This window comes from Callospermophilus lateralis, chromosome 4 (genome assembly GCF_048772815.1).
Source record: "Callospermophilus lateralis isolate mCalLat2 chromosome 4, mCalLat2.hap1, whole genome shotgun sequence".
NCBI lineage: Eukaryota > Metazoa > Chordata > Mammalia > Rodentia > Sciuridae > Callospermophilus > Callospermophilus lateralis.
In genome coordinates this window covers 143,086,639-143,103,010 of record NC_135308.1, presented here as the reverse complement: position 1 = coordinate 143,103,010, position 16,372 = coordinate 143,086,639, and the positions used below count along the sequence as shown (strand labels likewise).

General features: G+C 35.2%; 1 protein-coding gene across 3 annotated transcripts in view; it reads right to left on the bottom strand.

Moving 5' to 3' along the window:
- The window catches only part of Vezt (vezatin, adherens junctions transmembrane protein), a 70,666-nt gene that overhangs the window by 31,480 nt on the left and 22,814 nt on the right, over window positions 1-16,372 (bottom strand). For 2 of the 3 annotated variants that reach the window (XM_076853212.1, XM_076853213.1), the window contains exons 2-5: window positions 11,060-11,194; window positions 6,855-6,944; window positions 2,101-2,276; window positions 297-572 (exon numbers count right to left, since the gene is read on the bottom strand). In XM_076853212.1, the coding sequence (XP_076709327.1) occupies window positions 297-572; window positions 2,101-2,276; window positions 6,855-6,944; window positions 11,060-11,194 (677 nt within the window). The remainder of the gene's footprint in view (window positions 1-296; window positions 573-2,100; window positions 2,277-6,854; window positions 6,945-11,059; window positions 11,195-16,372) is intronic. The other variant, XM_076853214.1, reaches the window with a different exon arrangement.

Here is a 16,372-nt window from a genome sequence, read left to right as displayed (position 1 = left end):
AGTCTTTTTGTATTATCTCATACAAATAAATACATGGTAATAGATAAAATAATCATGGATCCTCGAAGTACTATGGTTTCTCAAAGGAGGTAAGTAGAATCATACTACATGTTAAATCTAGCACATAATGTCTTTAACCCTTCATTTTACAGTTAATAGACTTTAAGTAGGGCTGACAGGTAACATGCTCTTTTCCAGTAAATTCAAGAGATAAATGAAAATAGATAATAAATAGTCTCCTTAAACTATGTAGTGAAAAACAATAATTTTTTAAATGAAACGAAAAATGAACTCACAGTGTAAATCCTCTGGAAATGACTTCAGTTTCTTGAATGAGACGTAAAGCTTTTCTCACAAGATTAGTAAACGCTCGGCTATTTGCTGCCATATCTTCCAGACAGACACTGTATTTTTTTAGGGTCATATGTAGTTTGGCTGTCCTCCATAATCTCAATGCTCGTATGATCAAATAAAGAAAAAGAACCACTACCCATACCATCCAAGAAGATACAATCCACCAAGTGGGAAGCATAATCAGCAAACTAATGAAGGCAAATAGCATTGAGACATCCCTAGGAACAGAGAAACCAAGAGAAGGATATCTATTAGACAAGAAAAAGAAAGATAAGTCAACTGGTAAAAACAACAGTAAATTTAGGTGTACTAAAATTGATAAATTCTTTGTGAAACAAGACTTTGAAAATATGACATTTAATAAGATAATATGAAACAGTTGTAATTTTTTTTGTGTGTGTGTGTGGTTCTAGGGATTGAACCCAGGGGTGCTCTACCACCAAGCTACATGCTTAGTTCTTTTTATTTTGAGGCAGGGTTTCCCTAAGTTGTCCAGGCTGGCCTTGAACTTGCGATCCCTCTGCCTCAGGCTCCTAAATAGCTGGGATTACAGGTTTGTGGCACCTTACCCAGAAAATTCTTCTACTTTTGAAGGAAAAGGTGCTTACTTCCTCATGATATTTGGTTGACTGCAGATTTAAAAAGTATCATACTTCACTATCTGAAGCATCTGTCAGTGTGACAGGAAAGACATTTAGAACACTGAGGCCAAAGAATGTAACTGCCTAATATAACTGGAACAGTGATTTACTGCATTCCTTGATTCATTCCTCCCTTCTCTGTCAAATTTAATAAATGCTAATAAGAGGACATCAGCAACTTTTTATATATAATCTCATTTCACCATTCTTCTTCTTATTTAAAAAAATATGACTTTTGCATTAGATGCAGGTACTTCAAGTGATTGAAAAATTTCAGGATAATGCTTAACTGTTTGTTTTTGAGACAAGGTCTTGCTACATTATCTAGGCTGGCCCCTAACTTGTGAATTCCAGTGATCCCCCTGCCTTAGCCTCCTCAGTAAGTTTTAGAATAGTTTAAATCATTAAATTATATTCCTTATGATCTCTTCTCAACCATAGTAGCAATAGTTGACTGTTATGTCTTATTCTATCCTTAGTGTCTCAATAATGTGGTTATTATACTATATTTTATAATGAACTATAAAGAATTGTCTAGGTTTGTAAGCACACATGTATGTAGATGTCTGGGTAAGAGAGGTTTCTTTTGCTACATTTATACTTTTTTTTTTTGTACTGAGGATTGAACTTGGGGACGCTTAACCACTGAGCAACATCTCCAGCCCTTTTTTGTATTTTATTTAGAGACAGGGTCTCAATGAGTTGGTTAGGCTCTAAGTTGCTGAGGCTTCCTTTGAACTCACAATCCTCCTGACTCAGCCTCCTGAGCTGCTAGGATTACAGGCATGCACCACCACACCTGGCTTATATTTATAGTTCTTTGTTGAGCTGCTAAGCACAAAACTAATTTTACTGAGCTGGAAGCACAAAACTAATTTTACTGAGTTGGAAGTATATGATAATCAAATCATATGTTTTTCCGGCTTCACTTTAAATAGCAGTTACTTCAGAGAAACATTTTTTAACCTTTAGCATATCATTACATTCATTGTAATGCTAAATGTATAGGATGTTTATAATGCCTTTACAATGGAAAGCATGATGACATTTCCTCTGTGATACTCTATATGTAAGCACTCAAAGATAGATGTTTTCTGGACAGTACCAAATATTAGGGGTTGCCAGGGAGCGGAGTGTTGGAAGGTGTCCATTTTCCTGTTGTTGAGGTTGCCCTGCAGACAGGATACTGGGATCAAGTAGCTCAATTAGTTCTACATCCTCTTGTAACAGGACTTCCTGTTGCAGGATGGTATGCAGTAAGTCGAGTCGGAATCCAGAATCCTTGCCATTAAAATGCCAGAAGATAAGAATTAATACATACATGCCATTGTATTAAGTGCTAAGCTAGTAATGTATAATAAACTTTAGGAGGTGTTCATTTTCAGTACAGACCCCCAAAAGAAACAACAGTCCAATCTATCTTAAGTATGATAGATGGGGTTTTATTTTCACTATATATGTGAAACAATAAAAATTGAAATCGACATTAAGATATTAGATATGAAGTATAAATTTTAAATAATGAGATATAAAGTAATTACAGATTAATAAACTGTTTACTCAAGCCTACTTAAATTGTTGGGAGGCAACATGGTGAATATAATATAAAGGATGCTGACCCTGAATACTGTAATGATAAAGCCATATCTAAGAATTACATCAACAGGATCAAGGCCTTCTAAAAATGGACATTCAGTTATTTAAAAGTACATCATTAGGTATGTAATGCAAAACAACATTAACATTTCCATAGCACTTTATAGTTTACAAAATGCTTTCACATATACCACTTCATTTATTCCTCACTCTCTTCCTTCTATCCATATGTCAAGGAATATCTTCTTTAAGCAAGGTACCATGCTTGACACCGAAGATACAAAAAATGGACAAGACATACAAATCTCTATCTTTAATTTTAATTTTTTTGCAGTATTAGAGGATTGAACCTAGATCCTTGTGATACTAGGCAAGCACTCTACCAATGAGCTCACACTTGGCCTACCAGTCTCTACTCTTACTAAGGAGTTCCTAATAGTTTAATGGACAGAACCAAAAATTAAACAGTTAAGATATAATGTGTAAAGAAGTGTGATAAGGTATAACTAGGAAACTAAGAAAATGACCAGAAGAACCAAATTTAAAGTCAGCCAAAGTTAAAGAAGTAAAACCTGACATAGTCTTAAAGGATAAATAAGAATTGATCAAAGAGTTGGAAGAGTGGGACAGTCAGGATAGAAGCCCTTCTAATTTGGGAGAGCAGAATTCATGATATGTGCAGAATGCACATTGCACATAGTAGAGAGGTGACAGAAGAGGTAGCAGTGTTAGGGTAGTCAGGTTAATTTTCACAGTAACCCTGTGATATACATAATCATCCTCTTCTCCATTTTATAGAGAAGAAAACAAAAGCCAAAAGAGATGAAGTTACTTTCCAGAATTCTGATTTCAAATTCTAATAGATTTTTTAAGTTTAATTCTAAGTGATACATAAGAACACAAAAATTGTACATATTAATGGAGTACCATGTAATGTTTCAATACTCAGATACATGGTATAATGTTTAAATCCGGTTAAACATATCTTTCTCCCCATTTATCATTTCTTTATGGTGAAAACTTACAAAGTCCTTTCTTACAGTTTTTTGAATGTATGGATATCTGTAGTAACCTTATTGTGCAATAGCACACGAGAAATTATTACTCCTATCTAAATGTAACTTAGTAACCACTGACCAACCTTTCCCCATCCCCTGTACCTTCCGTAGCCTTTGGTAGTTAATTTTGCTTTTGCAGTTAGCCTCACCAGAAAATTTTATGTTTTGTTTTGTATTAAATTTAGTAACAGAGTGATTTTGTTATATTATCAAAATAAAAATAATTTTTAAATGAACAAGGCCTTTTATAATAAAAATAAAACCAATTAGGTCTTAATTAGGTTTGAGGGCAGTCCTTTGCTTTTTCTTTGTTTAAACATCATTCCCTAGCATCACACTCAACTGCAAAACTAGAATACTCTGCCTTCTCAAATCAATATGCTTAGAGGCAATATTAATAGCTCTGGGAATATCTGATTAAAGAATATAACACACCAACAACCTAAAATAATAGTGAACTTGAAAGGAACCAACACACTTCAAATAACTAAAGCAGTGTTATCTTAAGGATTTAATTGCTTCTACAGAGGAAAAACTTGAACTATAGTCTGATAACAATGGCTATTTAAGGGGAATAAGATTAATTTAATAAGTTTCTTCAGGATAAATTATAAAATTATATATTACTATTTATAAAAATAAGAATTAACCGTAGAAAATATGCTGTACTACAGCAATCAAACTACTAGGGAAATAGTCCTATGCCATATTAAGAAACATCTCACAACAGCCTTATTTGAACTGAAAAGTCCAGGTTCAAATCAAACAAATGAAGAAATTTAAAAGGTACAAATTCCAACTAACTTACATATCAGAGGTGGGAGCCCTGTGCTGTTGGAAGGTACACTATATAAAATGGCTCATTCTCAACAAGTTTGAGTATCAAAACTTGGAACCTAGGCTTATATCTTGGGCTCACAACTTAAGCAAGTTAATAGCTTCTCTGTACTAGTTTTCTCATCTATAAAATGGGGGATAATAAAAGTATTACTTTATAGGGTTGTGCAGAATAAGTTGATATCTATAAAATAGTAAGAACAGTTTCTGGCACACAGTAAGTTCTAAGTGTTAGCTGTTAGTGTTGTTAGTACATATGAAATAATTCAAAAGACAAGAAAAGCATGCATTGAACATAATACAATGCAAAAACTTATAGAACATAAATATAGATAATTATTACTAGGTTGATGAATAAATAAGAGATCCAATGGAATGAAGTTTGTTGGGGGCGGGGAATCTTGAGAAAAAGCTAGGATTGCTTACTGAACAGATTCCAAGAGATCAAGAGAAAAATGGAAAAGAGTTCCACCACAGTATAAAAGCACATACACAGGCATACAGAATACAAAATTAAAGAAAAGGAAGGTGGATGAAGTTGGAAAGGTTGGTTAATACTAAATTATGCAGACTCTTTAGTGCTGAAGTGAGCAATTTGGATTGATTTGATGGATAATGGAAATCTCAGAATCTACACAGGAAAGTGGCATGAGAAAATAACTTAGGACGATTTCTGCTTGATGAAATGAAAAGGATATGAGAAGACACATTAAAGAATAAAGAGATTTCTAATTTTTTCTTCTGCATCAATGATCTTACACAGTTTTCTATATCATAATGCTATTTCATAAAGCTGATAGGATCAAATAAGATACATGTGTGAAAGCATTTCATAGGTCAAAAATGCTTAAAAAGTATTACTAACACTACCATTATAATTGCTATAAAGGAATCTCTTTTTGTTTCAATCTCTAGGCACTATAAACATAAACAGTAAAATATTCAAATATCAGAAAAATTGCCAGTATTTTTATTTAAAAAAAGAAGGTCTACTTCAACGTCTGTATAATTAACAACATATTAAATATATCACAACCAAGGTGGTAAAGTCAAGCAATCACATGACAGAAGCTAAGTGGTCAATTCCTTTAGTCAACTACTTCTTTGGTTATGTATTCCCATAATTCTCCATAATACTGGCACAAAATGGATGCATGCAGAGGCTGCCTGCCACTTTATAGAGAAACATGACATGAAACATGTGGCCACTGACAATGAACCAAAGAACAAAAGACCAGGCCAATGCAAACAATGAATAAACCACAGAAAAACATATGTGGATCCATATACCTTACCACAGTCCTAGTATCACTGAAGAATGAGATGGCTCCACCTGGGTAAAGATGATATTCTACGTAGATGATAAGACACTTCCTTGACCTTCTCAATACACCTTCTACAAAGATGAAACCCTGAACAGAGAACTTGATAATCTGGATTGCTAAAAACATAATTTTAGTCAAAAAATAATAATACTCAAGCTAGAAAGGTAGTAGTTTTGAGTGGAAAGAGCAAGGGTTTTGAAACCAAGAGACTTGGGTTCAGATTCTGACTCTATCATGTTCTGTAGCTAAATATTCTTGGGCAATTCACTTAATTGTATCAAACCAAACTAGACGGTCTGAATCTAGGCTTTTCACTGGCAAACTATATTCAACCTTATAGTGTGTTTGGAGTAGCAAATCAAAATGTGAAAGCACTTTGTAAACAATCTCTTTACAGATGTTAATTTACAAGAATGACAATTCTTAGAGTCACAGGCCTGCAGAGGATCCTGAAACCTGCTCATTCATAACTTGGTTACTCCTTTTGGGAGCCATGAGAACTTTATAACTTGAATGTTTTAGCTGTGCTTCCTGGATTTTATATTGTTAGATTGTAAGAAGGTCATGAGTCAAGCAATAGATATATTAATTACAGCCTAGTCTAGTGAAAAAAAAATTAAAATAGAAAGAAAACCTCACAGGAATCACAAAGACCCTCAGTATTGATTGACCATTTCAAATGTCTGTGAAATTCTGTGATTCACCAGTCCCCAAGACTAAATTGATCACACTAATAGATGAATTCTCTTCCCTCCTGAGAGGAACACTTGTCAATGAAGCAAGATGGTAGCACTAATTTATAAGTCTAAAAAACAAGGTTCCAATAACTACCAGAATATTCCATTCTAAGTTGTTACTAACCTCTTAAAAGAGCTATGAACAATAACAAAAGCCTGAATTAAAAGGTCCCCAGTTGTTGCAGAATTCCTAATTAAAAAAAAGAAAAATCACTGCCAAAATCAGTAGCAAAATACATTCAGATTTATCATTTTTCTAATAAACTGAAGCCCTGTAAAATGACAAAAAGTAAAGTGAATACTCACCAATTTGTGAAGTAAGTCATCTTTCTTATTGCACTGAGAAAAAAAAATCCAACTTTTGATGGTTTCAGCCACTTTTAACAGGATACCTTGCTGAAGGAGATGAATGACATTATATAGGACCACTAATTAAAAACAACCAAAAAGTAAAAAAACCTCTAAATACCTTACCTCTAGTTAATCAGAATTTTTATCAGAAAAATTGTCCAGGTTATACATTTTGTCAATGTTGCAGTCTCCTCGTTAATTCCAAAATTTGGATGTACAACAGAATCACCTAGAGCTTTTAATTAGAAATATATTTCTGAGTCTCCAAACTAGGAAAAGTTTGATTCAACAGGTTTGGAATGAGGCCCAGAAATCTGTTTCTCCAAAAGCAGCCAAAAGACATTCTAATGTAATCTATTTATCTTGGGAACACTATATACTATCTATGTCAATGTGACAATGGTATTTATTTCAGAATGAAAATCCTAGGGCATGCTAAGTTCTCAAATATTAAGACTATTTCATTTCATAATATTAAGGCAGAAAGATGTTTTAATCATTTTAAAAAAAACTGTCACATACTGAAATAAAAGATTTATTATTGAATCAACCAAAAACACAATTTGCCTTAATAGCCCATTTCTGAGCGTGCCAGAAAAGGGAGGTTATATTCATTACATGATGGAATTTATATTAAGTGATACCCAGGTACTGCAAAGGGTCATAGGAATTAAAAATAAATACACATATTTATTTTTAATTCAGGAACTTAGTATAGAAGAGACAATAGAAAAAATTATACACCAATGCAAAGTCTAGAATAAAGTATGGGAGGAGAGGAGGTCAAAAGAGCAGCTAATACTGGAGCTAAGCCCTATCAGAGGAGCAGGAATTCAACAAAGGTGGGAGGACATTCCAGGGAAGGGAAGAGGATGAGCAAAGGAGAAAGGCTAAGGAAGCACAGACCATGGGAATGGTGGCATACCCCAGGACAGTTATTATTATGGGAAGAAGGGATTATTCAGGAAGTTAAAAGGTATATGGATTCCATAAAAATTACTATTTTTATGTGTCAATTAAAGAAAAAAAAAAGATAAGGCAGAGGGTATAGTTAAATGGTAGAGTGTATGCTTAGAATAAGGGAGGCCCTGGGTTTAATCCCTAGCATGAGGGTGGGTGGGGAGTATAATGAAAGGCATGGTATGATCTTAGATAACATCATAGTTTAGACATTATCTGATAGGTTATGAGGGGCCACCAAAGGTTTTTAATGCAAGAAAACAAAACAATAAATTAGCATTTTACAAAAATAATTGGCAATGGTGTAAAGGCTGTAATGGTAAGTAATGTCTGCAGAATGACTAGGAGGATATTTAATAAGTCATATAAATAATGATAAAGGCTTCAGCAAGGTATTGAATGTAAACATAGTAATACATAGAGTTAGATTTAAGATACATAGAAGCTGACCTGATATATCACTTAGTTACCAAAGCAACACAGGAGTGACAGGAAATGGTGAGATAACTGAGAGAGGGTAGTAATTTGGGAATACAGAAAGAATATGTTTTTTGTTTGTTTTGGGGGTGACTGAGAAAAGAAGTCCTATTTGGGGCATACTGAATCTGTGCTTACTGGAACACATGCAGGTGAAAATGTCTAGTAAGCATCTGGAACTCAGAAAAGCTTAGAGAATGTATATAACCATTCAATGAAGGCAAGAGAGTAGATAAGATTACCCAGAGAAGAAAGATCAAGGAGAGAAGAGGCCTGATGCTAAAATCTTATGAAAGAGCTGGGAATGGTGGGTGTACGCCTACAATTGGGAGGCAGAGGCAGGAGGATTGGAAGTTAGAGAGATTGCAAGTTGGAGGCCAGTCTGGGCAACTTAGTGAGGACCTGTCTTAAAAAGTAAAAAGGGCTGGGAATGTAGCTTAGTGGTAGAACACCCCTGGGTTCAATCCCCAGGACTATAAAGAAACAAAACCAACCAAACAAAAAACCTTATGAAAGGAACATTTAAGAACCACCACAGAGCTGGGGTTGTAGCTCAGTGGTAGAGTGCTTGCCTAGCATGTGAGGCACTGGGTTTGATTCTCAGCACCACATATAAATAAATAAAGTCCACTGACAACTAAAAAAAATATTTAAAAAAAAAAAGAACAACCACAGGAAAGAAAATGAGAAAAAAAGGTTGAATATTCATGATACAAATACTAGAAGAGACTATACAATAAATACTTATCATTAACATGAAAAAAGAGAAGGCAATTAATAATGCTAATGACTGCTCCATCAAGAACATATATTATACAAAAACACTGTTTGCAAAGAAAAATAATTGATAGTTCACTCCCTGAACAGAAATTTGGGCACAATTCTAAAAATACATTCCCTGAGAATGAACTGAATAATTCAATAAATGCTTCTAAATTTTAGCTGTCCCAGATTCAGGGGGAAAATTCATTTGGGGAAGATATAGCTCATACAGTAAAAAAAGTTGCCTAGAGATGTACAGGAAGATGCCTAGGAAGACTAAATGAAATTTCTAGATATGGTAAGTTTTAAAAACGTCCTCTGGCTGCGTTTTTTTTTTTTTTCCTCCTCAATTACTGAGAGGATTCAGTTATAAGCTCTTTATCTGATTTGTTTATAAACATTTCTATAAATAAAAATCCTTATCATAAATGACAAGCATTAATATCTACAAAACCTGAGTTTATGCCAAAAACCACTTCCAAAACTAGAAGCCAATTCCCATCCCTGCCCAAAGATTATCCCTTAGCTATTCTTTGTCTGCTGATGCTAAGTAATCTCAAATACAAGTGCTAATCTAAAAATAGCCTACCAGACCTAACTTTAGGTTTTGTTTTTCAAATCCTTTCCCAAGAAAGAAAAGGGCAAGAAGGAGTAAATTGTGACCCATGTGAGAATTAATTCCCCTAACTCCCATTTCTAGGTATTAGATAAAAACATTTCTTTAGCGTTTAGTTTGTTATTGCAAAGGGGCCAGCTTGGTTACCTGGCATTTTATGTTTTACTAACAGGATCAGGAATATATTCCTGTCAATTTATTCTCTATCTCCTTATCACAAAGGAGTAAATGACTAATTGGAAACTTGAATATCTCTTCACAATAGTAACTGAGTCTTGTAATAAAACATGGATTAAACTAGAAGGATTAAGGAATGAGGTAATCTGGCTAATATTTTTCTAAATCCTTTGAATAAAACTGAAATGTACTAAATATTTTCATATTTCAGTAAATATAGCTAATAAAATATAAGGAATCTTGTAGATGCATCTTCCAAGACATAATTAACGGAGATTCTTCTAGTATCTCACCTTCACAATGTTGTATATCACTTACATGAGCAATTTACTGTACAGATGAAAAATAACCCTCTAAATATAAAGGCATCAGAAACTGAGGTAAACATATCCATTTTTCATATACCCTTGAATCTGTGTTTCAAAAACATCAATTTGCTTTCTTATAGTTTGTGTTCTTTTAAAAAAAGATTTAGAGGGGATAATTCCATTAAGTAGAGGATTCCTATTAGTTTGGTTCTAACTAAAGTTTTAGTATATTTTTCTGAATTCTTTTGGATAACTTAAATATTAAAGAAATAATATATTTTAATTCAACCATGTTCATTTTCTCAGTTTATGTAAGTTATCCACAAAACAGTCCAAAGCAGCAGTAAGGATTCCCATTTACCTAAACAATTTTGTACCACTGATAAAATGAAAAATAAGCACCTCACCAATGTGAGGAAGGACATGGAGGGGCTTAGGAGATGGTTTTGTTTTTTATTATGGGAGACAAAAGTATTTAGTAAGATAATAAAAAAAAAACATAAAAATATGAGCATGCTTGGCTGACATGTTGCTCAGTGACAACAGTCCTTGCCTAGTGGGTAGAAGGCCCTGGGTTACTTAAGTTCCTAGCAACCCCCCTCCCCCCCCCCAACACAAATGAATATGTTCTCAACAGATGTGGTGGTGCATATCTATAATCTCAGGAACTCAGGAGGCTGAGGCAGGAGGATTCCAAGTTTGAGGCCAGCCTCAGCAACTTAGCAAGGCTCTGTCTCAAAATAAAAAAATTAAAAGGGCTGGGATATGGCTCAGTGGTTAAGCACCCCTGCATTCAGTATCCATACCAAAAAAAAAAAAAAAAAAAAAAAGAAAGAATGAGTATCAGAGTGCTCTCTTACTTTCGGTAGGACTTTCATAGGAGGCTTTTGTTGTCCCTCTGTGGTAGCACATTTTTCGGTTTTTGGTGACAAAGAAGAACATATTTCAAAATCTGTGTGTCCCAAATCCTGTAAGTACTGGTAAAGTGGAGAATTCTGAAAGAGACATATAAAATAAAGAAAATTTCAAGATCCTTATTTTTTTCAAAAGTTTAAGAGGCCAAATTCAACATCAAACTTCACTGTCATGACTAGTATGTCCAAAGTCTTTAAGACTTCTGTGAAAATTGAATGCTGCAATCAATGCGATTTAATACCAATAAATCAACAAGCATTTAACAGAGAGACCCAAAAAAGGAAAAACTCTAAATAAAACACACAGAATATTTTGGGCAAGTACCAGCAAGCAAAACTGAATTTAGGAATATAAATAGATTGGTTAAGCAGTATCTTTGTCCCAAATTTTTGTATTCTTAAAGTAGACTGCTTCAAAATAGCCAATGCTGGTTAAAATTCCTAAGAGGACCTACAGTGAAACATGGTAATTACTTTAAGCCAAAAAATGTTAAGCAATGATTGTATTGTATTAATTACAATTTTATCATAACATCATCTTCATTACTTTGTTTGGCACAAGTATGTATTATCTATCATATGCTTGGCACTACAAATAAAACTCTTTGAAAGAATTACTGTAGGTAAACTATAAATCCCATATGAGTAATGGCAAACCAGAGAGTAATACACACATTTGAACACAGTAATTAAAAACCCAAACTCTGGAGGCAAACTATAGGTTCAAATGCCAATTTTGCCTCTTACTAGCTAAGTAACCTATGGCAATTTACAATCCTCTGTGTGCTTCAGTTATGCCATCTAAGAGACAGCAATCTGAGATTCACTTGCACCATGGCAGACTATAGATGCCTCAAGAGATGAGGCAAAGAGGTTTTTAAGGGCAAAAAGGAAAATTCCATTTAAGGTATTTTGAAACAGATACCCCTGGTTTACAAGGGGCTTATTGCAGGAGGTAGCACTGTTCATTGGTGGTACAGGCTCTTGCTAGCAGAGGGTCTTCACAGAAGTGGTTTAACTGGAAAATTTTGGTTTGATAAATTTCCATTCTTTTTTGGCAGTTCCTGTTTCAGGCTCACATGAGTGAAGGTTCTCCCTTCTTTGCCTCTGGACTCCGTTTTATTAGGGTTGAAATAAGTGAATCTATTTTGGTGCTGACAACTTTCACACAGCTAACAAATCTCAAGTATTTACTTGCATCATCTCAGTTGTAGTTCACAACAAAGTTGAAAGGATTTTATTATTGTCATCATTATAATTATTATTGCTATTCCCATTTAGTACATGTAGAAACAGATTCTGGATGAAAGCAGAAGAGTTGGGATTGACTACTAAATCTGTCTCCAAAGCCAATGCTCTGAAATATAATACTAAGCTCAAAGAAGAAATAATTCTTCATTTGTCTAGTAAGGAAGATACTAAAGAAGCTTATAATTTAGTACAGAGAAACCAAGCAAATTATCAACAACAGGAACATAATGGATGCTATGAAAACAAAGGAGCCACAGCTAAATTAGACTTTTAGGGACTATGTTGTTGAATTCAGAATAAGAGAGAGTAGAAATCTGCTGGGCCCCAATTTGAGAGAACAGAAATTTGAGCCAATTGCCTTTCTTTTAAGCTATGTCTAATCTCTTAAGAAATGTATTTTTAAAATAATGAGGAAGATGTGTTTCTTATACCTCTACTAGATTTAAAAATCTCTGGTGGCATTAACAGTTAATCTTTGTATCACCTCAATGTATACTTGAATATTGCCTTGAATTATTCAATGTGTGTTTTCAAGTTGAACTGTGAACCCCAACCTGCTCTGCCCTTCAGGGTGGCAAAAGAACAAGAACACTAGCCCATTTGTCTGGATTGACCTTTTGAAAAGTTTACATACTTTAAAAACAAAACAAAACACTTGTTTTTAAGGCAGTAGAACTCTTTCTTCACTTGAATTCCCATGGGGAAGAACAATAAATAACACTGATCAAAGCAGAGTTACTTTAAGTCAGGGGCAGCAAACCTTTGCTATAAAAGGCCAGACAGTGAATCTGTTAGACTTTGCAGACCATATGGTTTCTGTCCCAACAATCAACCCTGCTGCTGAAGTGTGAAAACAGAGACAATACATAAACCCAAGTACAGTTATATCCCAATAAAACTTTATTTCCACACAATGAAATCTGAAATTTATATAATTTTCATGTTTTACAGAATATAAGTATTTTGATATTTTCTCCAACAATTTAAAAAAGGAAAGGTGGCCAGGGAGGATGGGCCTATGGCTATAATCCCAGATAATCAGGAGACTGAGGCAGGATGATTTCAAGTTTGAGGCCAGCCTACACAAGTTAGTCTCAAATTAAAATAAAAAAAAATGGGGATATAGTGCAGTGGTAAAGCATTTGCCTAGGGGCTGGGGATGTGGCTCAAGTGGTAGCGCGCTCGCCTGGCATGCGAGCGGCCCGGGTTCGATTCTCAGCACCACATACCAACAAAGATGTTGTGTCCGCGGAGAACTAAAAAATAAATATTAAAAAAATTCTCTCTCTCTCTCCCTCCCTCCTCTCTCACTCTCTCTTTAAAAAAAAAAAAAAAAAAAAAGCATTTGCCTAGCATGCTAGGGGCCTGGGTTGGATTTTCAGTACTGAAAAATTAAAAACCAAACAAACAAAAAAAGTAAAATCATTGCTCACCAGCCATTTAAAAATTGGGGTGGGAGAATCTGGCCCCAAAACTTTATTTACTGATTCCTATTCTAATTAAAGATTCAATGGAAATCAGGAGGCATACTCTTTATCTATTTTTTTTTTAAATGTGGTGCTGAGGGTGAAACCCAGTGCCTCATGTGTGCTGAGCAAGTGCTCTACCACTGAGCCATAACCCCAGCCACAGGAGGCACACTCTTAAATGTTTTTTGAGAAGAGGCTTGGAGGGTGGGGGGGGTGGAAGCAAATTTCTTTTTATTCAGATTATAATGCTCCTTTTACTGCACATATAGCAGATGATCCCTTAGCACTAACCCCTCCTTTTCTAGTTATGTCATTGCTCAAAAAAGAACAAAATGGGATATCTGTAGCACAGATTTAAAAAAAAAACATAAATAGAAAAGAAACAATGAACACTTTGTTTTCTAGATATGTTCTTCATATATGTTAAACATATACTTTCTGTTTGCTTTACCATAATCTAGAACACTTGCCTAACTCACAAAACAAAAGATCATCTTCTAACCATAAATAATGTCCAACAGAGTCCTGTGATATAGCCTTTCTCCCTGGTTTAGTCAGCTTTTTCACTGCTGTGACTAAAGGACCTGACCAGAACAACGGTAGGGGAGGAGGTTTATTTGAGGGCTCACAGTTTCGGAGGTCTTAGTCCATAGAAGGCCAGCTCCATTATTTGGGGCTCAAAGTGAGGCAGAACATCAAGGCAAAAAAGTGTGGCAGAGGGCAGCAGCTCACATGATGATCAGGAAACAAAGAGAGACTCCACTCTCCAGATACAAATACATATCCCATAGCCATGCCTCCAATGCCCCACTCTTCCAGTCACACCCCACTGTAAGGGTCCGGTGAAGCATCGGAGGAAGAGACCACCAAGAGACTGACTCATGCAATTAGCAGAAGGGGATTTATTGAGGATCCAATTCAGCGCGCTGAGGCTCCAGGCTCACTCAAGAAGGGAGAGCAGCCCAGAGCCCAGAGCCGAGGTTAAGCAGTGCTTAAGTACACTTTTTGAGGAGGGCGGGGGCTTTACATACATCAGAACAAATCATCATGAGGCGCGGGAAAATTGAACAACAACTCTTAGACTTGATTAGCACATTCATTGGCGAGAACAGATTGGGCAGGGGTGATTGGTCACTTCTAAGTGGGGTACACATTTAAACTGATTGGTTTTAGGGCCTGAATGCCTACGTGACAAGCTACACAGGGTCCCAGGTTATTAAAAAACCAGAGAGTCAGTGGGAATATTTACTGGGCAGTTCAGGTATTGTCCTAACAGCTACAGGAATTTCAGGTTTTGGGGGTAGTAGAAGAACTTAACAATTCCTGGTCCTTTACTTTTTAACTCAGGCCTTGCAGCTTAGAAACTTTACAATGCCCGGTCTTTTACACTTTAACTTTTACACTTTAACTTCAATTTCTTTCACCCTTACACCCACCATCCTTTAGTTACCACTCAATTAATCCCATTGGGTGATTAATTCATGGATTGAGTTAAGGCTCTTGTAATACAATCATCTCTTCTGAACCCTCTTGCATTGTCTCACACATGAGCTTTTGGGGGACACTTCATAACGAAACCATAACACTTCCAGTAGCTTATTCTGCTTTTTCTCCAAACATAAAAATGAACCTGGGTTGGGGACATAGCTCAGTTGATAGAGTGCTTGCCTCACATGCACAAGGCCCAAGGGTTCAATCCTCAGCATCACCAAAATAATAAAATGTAATTTCTAGACATCTACTATTATATTTCATATTTACAATTTCGTTTGTTTTTGTGGTACTGGGGATTAAATACAGGGGCTCTTTATCACTGAGCTACATCCCTAGTACTTTTTGAGACACAGTCTCTCTAAGTTGCTGATGCTGGCCTCGAACTTGTGTTCCTCCTGCCTCAGCCTCCTGAGCTGGGATTATAGGTGACTGCCACCCCTCCTGGCCATATTTGCAATTTTCTATTTTGGCTCTTAGTGCAAATCAGATCTCTTCCTAACATAAACCCAGAAACTATATGAATGCAAAAGCTCCATTTTCTATGTTTATGACAACATTCTCAACTGTGACATTTATTTTACTGCTTTTTTTCTTCTTTTATGCTTCAATCACTTTTGAGCCAAAAGAAAAATTTAAATTTAAGCAATGACACACAAATAAAAACCAATTAATCTTTGGTTAACTAACTGGATGTCAGCCAAGACGAACTGACCAAGATGGACCTTGTAGCACATGATCAATTTCTAAGAATACAGAGGAAATTTCTGGTGAAATTAATACTTTAAAAATATTTGGGGATAAAATTATCACTTTTTTTCTCAAACTGCAAAATAACTTGGAGATTATTTGATGGATCTTGGGAAACCACATCCTGACCAATGATTCTCAAAATTTTTGAGACACCTTATGGTCTAAAAATTCAGGGTTCAAGTCATTACAATGTCAATGTAAACAACATATTTTTAAAATTTATTTTTAAATTTTTAATTTATTAGTTCTAATCAGTTATACGTGTCAGCAGAATGTTCTTTGAGTCACTGTATAC